The sequence below is a fragment of the Myotis myotis genome, unplaced genomic scaffold, assembly GCF_014108235.1.
Source record: "Myotis myotis isolate mMyoMyo1 unplaced genomic scaffold, mMyoMyo1.p scaffold_m19_p_6, whole genome shotgun sequence".
NCBI lineage: Eukaryota > Metazoa > Chordata > Mammalia > Chiroptera > Vespertilionidae > Myotis > Myotis myotis.
The window spans coordinates 69,207,657-69,223,900 of NW_023416368.1; the positions used below are offsets into that span (position 1 = coordinate 69,207,657).

At 40.1% G+C, this 16,244-nt stretch overlaps 1 protein-coding gene across 7 annotated transcripts in view; it reads right to left on the reverse strand.

Moving 5' to 3' along the window:
* NEK1 (NIMA related kinase 1) overlaps positions 1-16,244 on the reverse strand; it is a 149,244-nt gene that overhangs the window by 131,191 nt on the left and 1,809 nt on the right. For all 7 annotated transcript variants that reach the window (XM_036314345.1, XM_036314341.1, XM_036314340.1 and 4 more), the window contains exons 2-3: positions 962-1,110; positions 463-559 (exon numbers count right to left, since the gene is read on the reverse strand). In XM_036314345.1, coding sequence (XP_036170238.1) covers positions 463-559; positions 962-1,078 — 214 coding nt within the window. In that variant the 5' untranslated portion in view covers positions 1,079-1,110. The remainder of the gene's footprint in view (positions 1-462; positions 560-961; positions 1,111-16,244) is intronic.

Sequence of the window (16,244 nt, forward strand, 5' to 3'; positions counted from 1 at the left end):
TCCAAATCAGCAATACAGCTATGACATTTTAAGAACTTGAGAACACTTTTTCAACCTACCTCAGTGTCATAAGAATGAGGTCTACAAGAGATACCAATGAATAGAATACTTTCTAAAGATCAGAACATTTTCTCAGTAGCAGTACTGGTAGAGATTCAAAGGAGTTTAGTTTAACAAAAAGATGTAAACTACTGTTCTAGCTTTGTCCAAATTCTTGCACTTACTAACATTGCTTCTTTTTAAGAAATCACAGTAACATTGAGCCAGTATTAAACTACAAGGGATAGTGTGGTACATTATCCTAGAATCAAGCTAATATTCATATGCATACATATGGAAGCAAAAATGATATACTTTCCTTCCTATGAACACATTCACAAAAAGATTCCTTATAAGGAAAGTATCCAAATGTCATTATATGGCTTAGGAGTTTTTGGAACTCTCTTGAAAACTGTATCTGACCTTCAAATGATTCTCTATACTGGACAATATTTGGATGCTTCATGTTTGCCAACACTGCAACTTCTCTCCTTGATTCTTCCCTTTCTTTATTGGACATCTTAAATGGGAGGAAAAGAGAAAATACTATATTAAACATTACTATACAATTTTAAAAGTCCATAAATAAGAAAGTAGTTTAAAAAAATAATGCTAACAAAGAAGCATGGTCAAATAACAAAATATTGCCAGAAGCTAAAAAGAATGAGTTGAATCGACAAGTAAAAACATTTTAAGATGTTCAAACTAGATTTAGTTATAGAACAGTAGACATATAAACACAAGCACATATCATAAAAAAATATGAAAGGATATATAGACTATTCTGAAATTAGTGGCTCTCCCTGGGATTATGGCAGTCTTCCACTTTAGGTTATACATTGCCTTTTTTTTTTTAATCTCTAAGAATGAACCTTTTTGTAACCAGATATTACTTGAATAACCAAATGAAAAATATACTTACTCTTGAGATGTTAATTTCCTTGATAACATATTGTTTGCCATCTTCTGTAGATTTAACGAGAATGGCTTTTCCAAATGAACCTTCTCCAATCTTCTGTAGTCTAGCATATTTCTCCATAGTTATTTTTCTAAGGCATCTTAACTGATAGGCTAGACAGAAACAAAAATAACTGTTAACAGATACAAGCATATCTTCCATAATAATTGTTTAATGTAAATTATACTTCCTTAGTGATGTGTGTACTTAAAAGGATATTTTTTTTAAAATATATTTTATTGATTTTTTACAGAGAGGAAGGGAGAGAGATAGAGAGTTAGAAACATCGATGAGAGAGAAACATCGATCAGCTGCCTCCTGCACATCTCCCACTGGGGATGTGCCCGCAACCCAGGTACATGCCCTTAACCGGAATCGAACCTGGGACCTTTCAGTCCGCAGGCCGACGCTCTAAATATTTACGGAAAGTTAAATAAACTTTATTTTATTCATGCAACCTAGTAATAGCTAAAAAGAGAAAAACAGTGACATTTCAATTTTATTATTTTTATTATCTTTTTACAAATATATTTTTATTGATTTCAGAGAAGGGAGCGGGAGAAATAGAAACTTCAATAATAAGAGAGAATCACCGATGGGCTGCCTCCTGCACGCACCCTACTGGGTATTGAGCCCACAACCTGGGCATGTACCCTTATCAGGAATCGAACCAGACTTCCTGGTTCATAGGTCAACACTCAACCACTGAGACACACCATTTCAATTTTATAAAAAGGCTCTGTAAAGTCAAATACTGTATATACTTAACATATATGGAGAGAGAAACAAACTTTTTCTTTTATGAATTAATTACTAGCACTACTTTATTATCTCCATAAGACTGTTTCCCAAAGTTATTTAATTAATCCCCTATTATACATTTAAATTATTTACAGTGTTTGCTAGTCTAAAAAAAACTTCAGATAAAATTTCCATACATACATTTTTATGTACTTATTACTTATAAAAATTCCTTAGGATAAATTCTTAGTTCAAAGAATGTGAATATGTTAAAACTTTCAAACATATTGCTTAATTGTCTTACAGAAATGACTAATAATGTATATTATAACCAGCAGTGTATAAAAGTGCTTGGCCCAACCAGCGTGCCTCAGTGGTTGAGCATCGACCTATGAACCAGGAGATCATGGTTCGACTCCCAGGCAGGGCACATGCCCGGGTTGTGGGCTCGATCCCCAGTGTGGGGCATGTAGGAGGCAGCTGATCAATGATTCTCTCATCACTGATGTTTCTGTCTCTCCCTCTCCCTTCCTCTCTGAAATCAATTTTTTTAAAAAATTAAAAGTGCTTGCTCCTAGGTACTTCTTTAACACTGGTGTTATTAAAATCTTTGAGAGGCAATTAAGGGTAGTAAAGAGCACTGAAACCCTGGAATCAAAGAACCTAGGTTTAAATCCTAGCTTTATCACTTATTACTTATGTGACCTTGGGCAAGCTACTCATTTTCATGTGCCTCAGTTTTTTCATCTGTAAACTGTGGATAAAAGCAGTCTGTACTTACAGACTTGTTGGAGGATTAATTTCAGTCATGTACTAAGAACAGTGCTGGCACATAGGGAGCACTGCCTCACTTTCAGTTCTTGTTATCCATTACATTTGAAGGGAAAAATGGTGCCTTTTCTTTTGCCTAACAGTGAATTTGAAAAATTCACCCGTTTATTGAACATTTGTATTTCTGATCTTTGAAACACTTCATCCGTGTTCTTTGTCCATTTTTTTCTGGAACAGTCTTTTTAAAAGTAGGAGGGAGGGCCAAGGTGACGACACAGGTTAAACACGGTACTCGCATCCTCCCACAACCACATCAAAATTACAACTAAACCACAGAACAACTATCAACTAGAGAATTAAAGAAGTCACATTGAGACTAGTCGGTGGCATGGAGGCGCAAAACGGGCTGTTCCAACACCCACGTGTGGCTTTTTTTAATAGGGTGGGATACCTTGGCCACAGAGGCCTCCCACTCCCACACCAGATCCCTCAGCCCTGGGTTCAGTGCCTGGTAGAGAAGTCCCCATAACTTCGGGCTATAAAAACCAGCAGGGATTGTGCCTTAGTGACACAAAGGCTGCTGGAATACCAAGCAGTTCCTTTTTAATAGCTGGCTCACAGACTTACTCCCTCTGAGTTCCAGCGCTGGGGCAACAGAAAGGATTCAGGGACATATGGGGAGGCACGTAATTGTTTGGCATTAGAGCAAGACTGGGGGGCATCTTTCTCCCAGACAAAGTGCTGGTATAGGTTATTGTTCCATTGCTAAGACCTCCCCACCACAGTGCATATCGCCAGTCACCATTTTTGAGTCTCCATCAACCTGGCCCACAGTTTTCCTCACCTTGTTGACTCCCTGAAGCCCTGTCCCACCCAATTTGTAGCCTCACCCAAGCTGTTTGCAGTGGCTTTTCCACGTGAATGGCCTGTCCTGGCTCAGGCTTTCCTAAAATGTCTCAAAACAAGCAGCAGCTGGACTCAGCATGCCCCATACCTCTTGCTAAGTGATCCCAGGCCCAGCACTATCAGCAGCCTGCCTTGTTCACAGCTTGGCCTCTCCTGGACACCTCCAACTCCAACATAAGTAGCAGCCATCTGCAGATTGCTCTGTAGCTCAGGCCAGGTGGACTTAGGCAGGGCACAGGTAGTAGCTGACTTTGCACTTCCCAAGAGGCCCCAGAGCCAGTGGACAGCTTCAGACCATGCCAGATTACAACCCTACCATATCCACGAGCAACACACTCAAGGGGCAGACTCGATGAGCACCACAGCCCCACTGAAGCAAGTCCTGCTCCATGGGGGCATCTCCTGCACAGCAGCTCTTCCACTGTAGTCACAGCTGGTCGGAACAGCCGATTGGCCTGGGTGTCAATCCCTCCCAGTGATGCCAACAACAATCAATACTCGACTACAACAGGACAATGCACACAGCCCACACAAGGGAGCACCTAGAGTGCCCAGCTCAGGTGACTGGGGAGGCTGAGCCACTGTGCCCTACAGAATACCAACTACACAAGGCCACTCTGCTAATACCAGGAGACATAGCAGCTCTACCTAACACATAGAAACAAACACAGTGAAACTGCCAAAATGCAGAGCCAAAGAAACATGTCACAAATGAAAGAACAGAAGCAATCTCCAGAAAAAGAACTAAATTAAATGGAAGCAAGCAAACTACCAAATACAGAGTTCAAAACAATGGTCATAAGGATGCTCAAGGAATTTAATGAGAGCTTCAGGGATCTTAGTGAGAACAACAATAACATAAAAAAGGACCAGTTAGAAATGAAGGATACACTAACTGAAATGAAGAATAATTTACAGGGAATTAACAGTAGAGTAGAGGACACAGAGAATCAAATCAATTTAAAATATGAGGAAGCAAAAAACACCCAATCAGAACAGCAAAAAGAAAAAAGAATCTAAAAATATGAAGATAGTGTAAGGAGTCTCTGGGACAACTTCAAGCATATCACCATTCGCATCATGAGTGTGCCAGATATAGAAGAGCAGGAGCAAGAAATTGAAAACCTATTTGAAAAAATAATGACAGAAAAGTTCCCTTATCTGGTGAAAGAAATAGACTTACAAATCCATTAAGTGCAGAGAGGAACCCAAAGAGGCCCCAACAAGAAACATCATAATGAAAATGCCAAAGATTAAAGACAAAGAATCATAAAAGCAGAAAGAGAAAAGCAGTTAATTACCTACAAGGAAATGCCCATACAACTACTGATTTCTCAACAGAAACTGCAGGCCAGAATAAAGAGGCAAGAAATATTCAAAGTGATGAAAAGCAAGGACGCACAATCAAGATTACTCTACCCAGCAAAACTATCATTTATAATTGAAGGTCAGTCAAAGAGTTTCACAGACTAGAAAAAGCTAAAGGAGTTCACCACCACCAAAACAGTATTACATGAAATGTTAAAGGGAAAAGAAGAAGAAAAAAGAAAACAAAATATGAACAATACACCATACACAAAAATAAACTCAAAATGGATAAAGGACTTAAACATAAGACGGGAAACCATAAAAATATTAGAGGAATCCACAGGCAGCAAAATCTCAGACATATGCCAAAGCAATATCTTCACCAATACAGCTCCTAGGGCAGTGGTCGGCAAATTGCGGCTCGCAAGCCACATGCGGCTCTTTGGCCCCTTAAGTGTGGCTCTTCAACAAAATACTGACTTCTGTGCATGGGCCACGAAGTTTCAATTGCACTGTACATGTGCGCTCGCACGTGGTATTTTGTGGAAGAGCCACACTCAAGGGGCCAAAGAGCCACAGTTTGCCGACCACTGTCCTAGGGCAATGGAAACTAAAGAGAAAATAAACAAATGGGACTACATCAAAATAAAAAGCTTCTGCACAGCAAAAGAAACCATTAACAAAACAGCAAGAAAGCCCACTGCATGGGAGAACATATTTGCCAATGTTATCTCCCATAAGGGTTTAATCTCCAACATTTATAGGGAACTCATTCAACTTAACAAAAGGAAGATAAGCAACCCAATCAAAAAATGGGCTATGGATCCAAATAGATACTTTTCGAAAGAGGACATACAGAAAGCCAAGAGACATATGAAAACATGCTCAAAGTCACTAATCATCCAAGAGATGCAAATCAAAACAACAATGAGGTACCATCTCACCCATGTCAGAATGGCTACCATCAACAAATCAACAAATGACAAGTGCTGGCGAGGATGCAGAGAAAAAGGAACCCTTGTGCACTGCTGGTGGGAATGCAGACTGGTGCAGCCACTGTGGAGAACAGTATGGAGTTTCCTAAAAAAACTAAAAATGGAACTACCATTTGACCCAGTGATCCCACTTCTAGGAATATATCCCAAAAAAGTAGAAACACCAATCAGAAAGGATATATGCACCCCTTTGTTCATAGCAGCACAATTTACCATAGCTAAGATTTGGAAACAGCCTAAGTGCCCATCAACAGATGAGTGGATTAAAAAACTGTGGTACATCTACACAATGGAATACAACACTTCGGTAAAAAAGAAGGAATTGTTACCATTTGCAACAGTATGGATGGAACTGGAGAGCATTATGCTAAGCGAAATAAGCCAGTCAGAAGAAAATAAATTATCCCATGGTCTCACTCATATATGGAATATAATGAACAACATAAACTGATGAACAAAAACAGATCCAGAGACAGAAGCATTGATCAGACCGTCAAACCTCAGAGGGAAGGCAGGGGAGGGTGGGGGTAAGGAGGAGAGATAACCAAAGGACTTGTATGCATATAAGCCTAACCAATGGACACAGAACTTGGGGGGGGGGGGTTTGAGGTCATGATTGGGGGGGGGGGGTAATGAGAGGATAAGGACATATATGTAATACCTTAATCAATAAAAAAATATGAGCAATAAAATGGCAATAAATACATATCTATCAACAACTGAATCTAAAATAAATGAAAAAGAAATCTAATGAACAAAATAAATTGATAAATAAAATAGAAACAGAGGCATGGAAACATGGAACAGAATAACAAAACTTTGAGGGAAGTGGGAGAGCAGTGGGAAGAGATTAACCAAAGAACTTATATGCATACATGTATTATCCATGGACACAGACTATAAATAAGGTAGTAAAAGCCTGGGGCAGGACTGGACCCCGGTGGAGGCGGGTAAGAGGGGAGAAGGAGGGGACATCTGCAATACTCTCAGCAATAAACAGTTAAAAAAATAAAATATAAAATTATTTTGTAAAGGTTTCTTTAATGAACATGTTAACCCTTCTATATCATACATTCTTTTTTTCCTTTTATGCTATTAGCTTTTCTTTCTTTTTTTTTTAAATTGATCTTAGAGAAGGAGGGAAAGAGAGAGAAACACTGATGTGAGAGAGATACATTAATTAGTTGCCTCCCACACACTTCCTGAATGGGGATCGAACCTGCAACCTAGGTATGTGACCTGACCAGGAATCGAACACACGACCTTCTGGTACAGAGAACAACACTCCAACCAACTGAGCCACATCAGCCAGGTCCATGCTATTTGCTTTTCAATTTTATCTATATACTAGGGGCCTGGTGCACGAAATTCGTGCACTGGGTGGGGGGGGGGGAGTGTCCCTCAGCCCAGCCTGCCCCCTCTCACATACTGGGAGCCCTCAGGCGTTGACCCCCATCACCCTCCAATCGCCTGATTGGCCCCTTGCCCAGGCCTGACGCCTCCGCCAGAGGTGTCAGGTTTGGACAGGGGACCCCCATTTCCCCCCGATCACTGGCTCTGGCCCCCGCCCAGGCCTGAGGCCTCTGGCCCAGGAATCATGCCTGGGCAGGGGACCCCCATCTCCCTTTGATCGCTTGCTCCACCGCCCGCCCAAGCCTGACGCCTCTGACCCAGGCTTCAGGCCTGGGCAAGGGGACCATGATATCCCTCCAATCCCCGGCTCCGCCCCCCACCCAGGCCTGATGCCTCAGCCAGAGGAGTTGACCCTCATCACCCTCCAATCACCAATCACCAGATCGGCCCCTTGACCAGGCCTGAGGCCTCCGGCAGAGGTGTCAGGCCTGGGCAGGGGACCCCCAGCTCCCCGCGGTTGCAGGCTCCGCCCCTGCCCAGGCCTAACGCCTCTGGCCTAGGCGTCCGGCCCAGGCAGCGTGGACCTGCAGTGGCAGCGGGGGGCGCCGCGATCGTGGGCTTCGCTTTAGGCCCAGGCAAGGGACCCCTAGCTCCTGGGACTGCCAGCTTCAACCATGCCCAGCTCCCATCGCTGGCTCCACCCCTACTTCCTGCTATCACTGGCCAGGGCGGCAAAGGCGCCTGATTCTCCGATCATGGCGGGGGGGCAGGAAGCCCCAGGGCCGCCTTTGCCCTGCCCCCCAGCTCTTAGCTCCCCCCTGGGTTTCCGATCACTGTCAGTGGCAGAGGGCTTCTTCCTGCTTTCCCTTTCGCCTCCCTGCATTGTGCCTACATATGCAAATTAGCCGCCATCTTGTTGGCAGTTAACTGCCAATTGTAGTTGGCAGTTAATTTGCATATAGCCCTGATTAGCCAATGAAAATGGTATCGCCGTACGTCAATTACCATTTTTCTCTTTTATTAGTGTAGATATAAAAGCCTAAGCAACTGGTCGACTGGCCAGTAGCTATGATGCACACTGACCACCAGGGGGCAGATGCTCAACTCAGCAGCTGATGAGCTGTGGTCACTTGGCAGTGGCAGTTATCAGGTGATGCACCCGGAACCAGAGAGAAGCGAGCCCTATTTCGGGGTGTGTTACCCAAGAACCAACTTCTCACAATCCGGGACCTCTCTGGGGATGTTGGAAAGCTGTTTCAGCCCAATCCCCGCAGGTCAGGCCAAGGGGCCCAATGCACTGGGCCTCTAGTTTAAATATAAAAGTTTATTTTGATATTGACACTCTTGTACTTAGCTAGTTATTAATAACTAGAGGCCCAGTGCACGAATTCATGCACAGGTGGGGTCCCTCGGGATGGCCTGAAGACCGGGCCCCAGCTCACACCCCCAGCCTCGCAACACTGCAGCCCCACCTGGCACCCCGCCTTGGCCTGGCACTGCCCTCACCTGCTCCACCATCCCGCCTGCAGGGCAATCATTCAGGCCCGGGGCCCCTCGCTTGGCTCCCTCAATGCCTGTGGGGCAATCAGCAGGGCGATCGGGCCCCTGCTCACACCCGCCTTGGCCTGGTGCCACCCGCTCACCTGCTCCACCATCCCGCCGCAGTCCCGTTCGCGTCGGGACCCATCGGGGCTGGAAGCACCTCCACTGCTGCCCGCTGCCAGTGCCACGTCACGGACACCCACCATGTTCCACGCCACCTCCTGGTGGTCAGCGAGTGGTCTCCCAGTTTAACTCTCGGTCAAAACAACCGCCCGAAAGGCCAATTTGCATATCAGGCTTTTATTATAGAGGATAGGAAAGAAGGAAAGGGAAGGCCAGACATTATAGGCTTGTCATTTGGGCAGCTTCACCAGGAAACTGCAACTTGCACTCCCCAGGGAACCAGAGGGCTATTCCCTGCAAAACACTGGGGGAAGAGTTCCAACAAAGGGAAGACAGATGCATGCCCAGTAAAATTGGGTGACAGAGGGAAGGTACTTGCCAGTCAGTCAACCTTGGAACAGAGATGGTTGGCCTGAATGGATGTGGACACTGTAAGCCTGTGAAAATTTGGGAATACATAATCCCCTCAACAGAGGAATTCTCTCTTTTGTTGCTCCCCACTCTTGGCTCCTCTAGACTTATAGGGCTCTCTTGTTTTGCTCCTACCCATGTTTCCCCCGTAGCCATGTGGCCCTGCAGACTCTACATGCAATGGACTGATGGACTGCAGCAGGGAAACACAAATTAAGCTAGCCTGATGCTGGATTGGACTGTGCAGACATGGAAAGGCAACTCTGGACACTAGCTCTGATTTTAGCTCTAATGAAGCCCTAGCTACACTTCTTTTATGGCAGGACAAAAGGAAATGGGATTTTGGAAATTCAGAAATTTAATTCCACAGAAAGCTTTCTATCATATTGCATCCTCCCGTGCAAGTCTCAGGAAATTATTTTTCTCCGGATATCACAAGAAATCCATATCCACAAGCAGCTAGGAGAGACGAGGCCCTCTCCCCTCTGTTAACAATATGAACAAATGTATCAATCTTTTCTTTATATTGGTATAATTAGACTCTTACCATACCCAGATATTTGATTAAGATCATTAGAAGCTTTAGTAATAGTAATTTCAGGAGACTGGTGGAGACAGAAGCCAAATATCCGAGGTAGTGAAATCTTTAAAAAAAGTGAGAGAGTCCTGGCAAATGTTGCTCAGTGGTTAGAGGGTTGACTTGCACAGTGAAGGGTCATGCGTTCAATTCCTGGTCAAGGGCATGTCCCAGTTAGGACATGTGTGGGAGGCAACTGATTGATGTGTCTCTCACATCAATATCTCTCTCTCTCCCTTTCTCTCTGTCTCTGCCCCCCTCTTCCTTTCCACTCTCTCTAAAAATCAATGGAAAAAAATACCCTTGTGTGAGGATTAACAAAAATTTTAAAAATTAAAAAAAAATTTAAAAATTGAGAGAGAGGGGAGAGGGAAGGAAAGGTGGAGAGACAAAGTCACAAAAGCAATCATTAGTGCTGCTTATTAGCAAGATTACCATTATTGTGGAGATACAAGAATTCACTATGTTAATCTAAAACTAATAAATATTTAATTCACCTAACTTACTCTTTTCTATTCCCATTCATTGGAAGCAGGCTTTCTATGTCTGAGAAAATGAGCTTGTCATGAAGACTTTATATTAAAATTTCTGTGACAGTTTACCATATTTCTCATTGTAAGTGAACAAATCCATGTTCTCACTTCATTTTCTCAATACTAAAATTTGTTTTATTTTATTTTGCCTCTAAGAAATTATTCAGTTTCCTTAAATGACAAAATTCATATTCTAGGTCTATAAGACTAAAGGCCAGAACTCAGCCTGTGGTAAAAATCAATTCCCCATAAAATGTTATAGGAAAGAGCTTTCTTCTACCTTAGAACACATTATAACCATTTTCCATTTCAAAATTTCTGGAAGACATTACAAGCCTTTTAGCAACTTTGAGAGAAACAGGAAATTAACTATTACAATAGCAATACAGCATTATCAGTGAATTAAGGTAGGAGAGTCATTTCAAACACTTTCAAGCCAACTTTGATCAAATAGCATAATATAATAGTTTTCTGGGCACCAGCCAGAATTTAATGATTTCTCCAGGGCACAAAAGTATATTACATTACTATGCTATTTAGAAAAAAAAATCAAGATAAACTCATCTTAGAAAACTAAATTTCATAAGTCAAATTGTATTAAATAATAACCACATAATGAGATTATTTCACAGCCATCATTATTTTTCACAGCCATCATTATTTTGTAACTTGTGCCAAGAAAAAATAAAATAAAATTAGTAAGTTTGGCCCTGCCTCAAAATTTAGTTGCCAATTCCTTTCAAGGGACCACACTAACAAGATGCAAGCTCTAAGAGACTCTAATATTGCATTCTGCTGCCTACTGCATAACTGAGTGAATACTGTGGTTTTGACAACTCAGTAAAGTAGAATCGAATCTGCCCTAGTAGAGAAGAAGGATGGCTCTAATTGCCATCAAATAATGTCAAGTGCAGACACCTTTATAAACAAGCAAATACTTGTGGTCAACAAGTTTCAGAGCAACTGACAGCCCTCCTTTTCTGCAGAGTCTACATTAAACTAGTGTAGTACACTAGAGGAAGTAGAAGGGAAAACATGATAGATGACTTTCACTGCTTACAGGATATTTAACCAAGCTATTTATTTCCTAGTTGCAAGACTTCTCAGCTGAATTACAACCCTAGAAGACTTTCAAACCAGATAAAAGAAAAGATAACAAAATGTACCACAGACTTATATTTCCAAAATCATCATAACATGTAACTGAAGGAACATAAAAATCCTGTTCTAAATCAGTATTGTAATAAAGTCAGATTACAAATAAATGTTTTCCCTTTTCTTTAAAAAAAAAATTTTTTTTTTGAGAGAAAGGGAGAGAGTGAGAGAGATAGAAACATTAATGAGAGAGAAACATTGATTGCTGTCTCCCCCCCACTAGGGATCAAGCCCTTTCCAAGCTTCAGCTTCCAACATCAAATAAAAATCACAATACCAATTTGATAGTATTCTTAAGGTCTCTTACCATTATATCAATTCAATATCCATAAAACATGCCTGATATTGAAGATATTCAAAGCATAAAAGCAAAGATGTTTTTAATACCTGAGCTTTACAAAGAGTTATGTGATACAACAAATAAAGCAAAGGATTTGGAAAATAAAAGCTACATGAAGAAAGCAAACCATCTGACTTCTCTGAGCCTTGGATACTTCATCTAAACACACTGATCCGTTCAACATAATACTATCTTAAGGGCCCTACAACTATAATAATCTAAGACTCAAGAAGAAGAAAATAAAAGGCCAAGTGGGTCAGAAAACAGGAAACTGCAACACTGTTTAGAATTGTACTATTAGCCACAAAGAGTAGAAATAACAGAAAGATATAGCCAAAGTCTTTCCTTCAGAAAAATGAAAAGAAGCCACGAGAGTAACTATTTTAGCCTAAATCTTTAAAAAGTCAAAAAATAAACTGCAACTTAGAGTTAACGTATCAAATGAACATACATATTTACCTCTACTTCTTCCTCAAACCTAACACAACTTTGAAGGGATAAGAAAGGCAGAGGAGGGAAGACTAAAGAAAGCTGTATCCCAAGCCAGCGGTGGGAAATAACTCAATTCCCACTACAGATGAGCTCAATAATTGGAAGCACCAGGTGCCTCTGAGAGAGGATAATAGTAGGACTAAAACAAGATTGGGTGACTGTGTCAGCAGCAGTCAGACACACAGTGTGCCTCATTCTCCTCTCCCAATCAAGAGATTACCCCTCTCTCAGCTCGGCAGAAGACTAAGATTTCTCCAGATTGGGGATCCTGACACAGCTGAGAATGGAAATGCCATATACGTACAAGCACACCTCATTTTATTGTGCTTCACAGATGTTGCCTTTTTTACAAAATGAAGGCAAGACCCACTATCAGCAAAAAAAAATTATGAGTCTCTTTATTGCAGGGGTCTGGAGTCAAATCCACAATATCTCCAAGGTATACCTGTACAATCTGGGAGATTAAGTGAAAGTCTACTTAGGAAATGGTGAGACATACTGTTCCAACCATGATGGTGAAACTCGTAACAGACCATCCCACCTCTCAAAACAATCATAAACGCTGAGTAAAATATATAAAACAACAGCAGTTGAGGGGCTATAATCATTGAAAGGTAGGAATATACTAGTAAGTTCCATATTTACCACAGCCTTCTTCCTAAAGTCATTTTCCAAATTGTGGCAAGCAGAATGGAGCTTAAGTAGAAAGCTGCAGTCTTAATGGGCTGAGGAGAGAGTGGTTTAGGGCTGCCAAAATCCTGGAGAGGAGGGAAAAAAACTGAGTAGCCCTAGAGTCTAAAAATCTGCATAGTCCTAGCTGGTTTGGCTCAGTGGATAGGCAGTGATGGCGAACCTATGACACGCATGTCAGAGGTGACACGCGAACTCATTTTTTTGGTTGATTTTTCTTTGTTAAATGGCATTTGAATATATAAAATAAATATCAAAAATATAAATCTTTGTTTTACTATGGTTGCAAATATCAAAAAATTTCTATATGTGACATGGCACAGAGTTAAGTTAGGGTTTTTCAAAATGCTGACACGCCGAGCTCAAAAGGTTCGCCATCACTGGGATAGAGCGGTGGCCTCCGGACTGAAGGGTCCTCGGTTCGATTCTGGTCAAGGGCACATGCCCAGATTGTGGGCTCGATTCCCAATAGGGGGCGTGCAGGAGGCAGCCCCATGAATGGTTCTCTCTTATCATTGATGTTTCTATCTCTCTCCCTCCCCCTTCCTTTCTGAAATCAATAAAAATGCATTTTAAAAATAAATAGAAATCTGCATATAAATTGCTCTCTTGTCAGTTAGCCTATTCCTAAATTGTGCACACACAGGGCAAGAATAAGAATAGTCCTAACAAAGCTAAAACCAAACCTCAACAGGATCAAGGTTATCAGCTGATACTCCCATCAGCTTGCCAGAATAAAACAACAATTTTTGGAGGATAAATGTTCCAGAAACTCTAAGACATTTCATTCACAAGTTCTAGCATCCAGTCAGTAATTATGAGGCATATTAAAAAAAAAAAAAAATAGAGAGAGCCAAACAACCAAAACAAAAAGAAAAAACACACACAATAGACTCGCAAATGACTCAAATATGGAGTTATCAGTAGGGGATTTTAATAACCATGATTCATATGTTCAAGAAAATAAGAGAGATAGATGAACAAACTGATTTTTTTAAGATGGAAAACTTATTTTAAAAGATTTTAAAGATGGGAGAGTTTCAACAAAGAACTGAAATTTATTTTTTAAAATTAAATGGACATTCCAGAACTAACATATCTGAAATTAAGAACCAACAGCAGACAGGATTAGTAACCTGGAAAATGAACCAATAAAAAAAAAAAAATCATCAAAAGAACAGAAAGAAAAAGTAAGGAAAAAACAAACATGAAAGAGAGAAAGTTGAGCCCTAACCGGTTTGGCTCGGTGGATAGAGTGTCGGCCTGCGAACTGGAAGTTCCCAGGTTCGATTCCGGTCAAGGGCATGTACCTTGGTTGTGGGCACATCCCCAGTAGGAGGTGTGCAGGAGGCAGCTGATCGATGTTTCTCTCTCATCGATGTTTCTAGCTCTCTGTCCCTCTCCCTTCCTCTGTGTAAAAAATCAATAAAATATATTTTTAAAAAAGAGAGAGAAAGATGAAAAAAAGGAAGAAAGAAGGGAGGGAGGAAGAAAGAAGATGGATGGAATAGGAAGATTCAATATCAGAAAGATTTAAATTCTTAAAATCTCTAAATTTAATGCTGTCTTCATAGAAAACAAAGCTTTGGGGGTAAGAGATTAGACAAGCTGATTTTAAAGTTAATATGAAAAAAGCAAAAATAGCCAGAGAAATTCTGGGGGGAAAAAAGACCAATGAAGGAAGGCTTGTTCTACTTGATGTCAAGACACATTATAAAGCGATAATAATTATGAATTGGCAAATCATAGAAACTCCATAAATATATATTAAAGTTTTAACTTGGTGGATGACCATGGAGACATTTCAAATAGGTAGGGAAAAAATGAATTTTAAAACAAATAGTATTTAGACAATTAGGTAGCAACGTGGGAAAAAAAGTTAAATCCATTATCCATTTTACTCACTTTCTACCAACTTAAATTCCAGATGATAAAATACTTAAATGTAAACACTAAAAACATAATAGTAATAAAATAGAACATGAGAGGATGATTTTTATGATCTTAGAGTAGAATAGCTTAGTATGACACAAACCCCAAAAGCCCAAAGGGACTAATATGACTACATAAAAATCTTGCATAGCAAAAACTAGCATAAATAAGAATTCGAATGACAAAAATAAAATATATTTATATAATTTAGATCAGATCACCAAGGATTCTTTTGTCTAATAAATAAAAATCTTCTACATATTCATCGGAAAAAAACCAACAGTAAAATGGACAAAGAATATAAAGTTAACAACAAAAAGGAATATAATTGATGTTACAATGTGCAAAGGTATGCAATCTCACATGAAAAATACAATATAAAAGTAGAAGAGGTAAGTGTTGTTATGTATATTTTACCATGATAAAAGAAGTGCAAGAGATAATGTTTTTTAGCTATCAGAATGGCCGAATTCAGAAAGTTGTTTTACTGTACTGTGGTGAAGAGGAATATAAGAAAACAGAATGTGGTGAGAATACAAACTTATAAATGTACAGTCATTTGACCCAGAAATTCCATTTATAGGAATTTACCCTATAAACATTTTCAAATGAAAATGAGACAGGTACAAAGTTATCCTCTGCAGCATTGTTTGAAATGGCAAAACTTAAATATACATCCACAAGTCAAAGAGAAAGAAGCAACATTTATACAGATATAATTTCTAAGTACCAGAATAACAAATAGCTCATACTTCCTTTTGTGTATAAAAAGGAAGTATACATGTGTGTGTTTCTACTCACATTTATTTATATATACAGTATGTGCATAAATATATATATATTTATATATATAACCCTTACATGTATATACACACACACACAGAGATGCTTGTATAGGTTAAGTAATATCTCTGAAGAGATACAAAATAAATTGGTAATATTGGCTGCCTTCAGGGAAGAGAACTGACTAGTTGAAAAGATTTTTTAAACTATATAAATGTATTATCTATTCAAAATAATACATTAAATCGAAGAATCATAACTTCTGATAGAAAGTAGGAAGAATGTTACCTAAATCAGTTTTTCTTGTTAAAATCCTTGAACAGTTCTCCATTTCCAAACTTCTAATCCTGACATCCAACATTTTCCTATATGGTATCATTTTTCTTTTCAAGTGTGTCAACTATGCTCTCCTCCCTGGCCCCCAAAAATATCTTGCCTCTAGTCAAATTAGACATCTTTTCTCACATTTTACTAAAAATTTCTTTAAGCCTTAAATAAGCAATGTTTGACATAATAAAGTTATTTGCACCAAACATGAAAAATGTCAGAGTATATGAATGAAAACCTTTAGCCACCCCCATCTCAAAAATTAAGT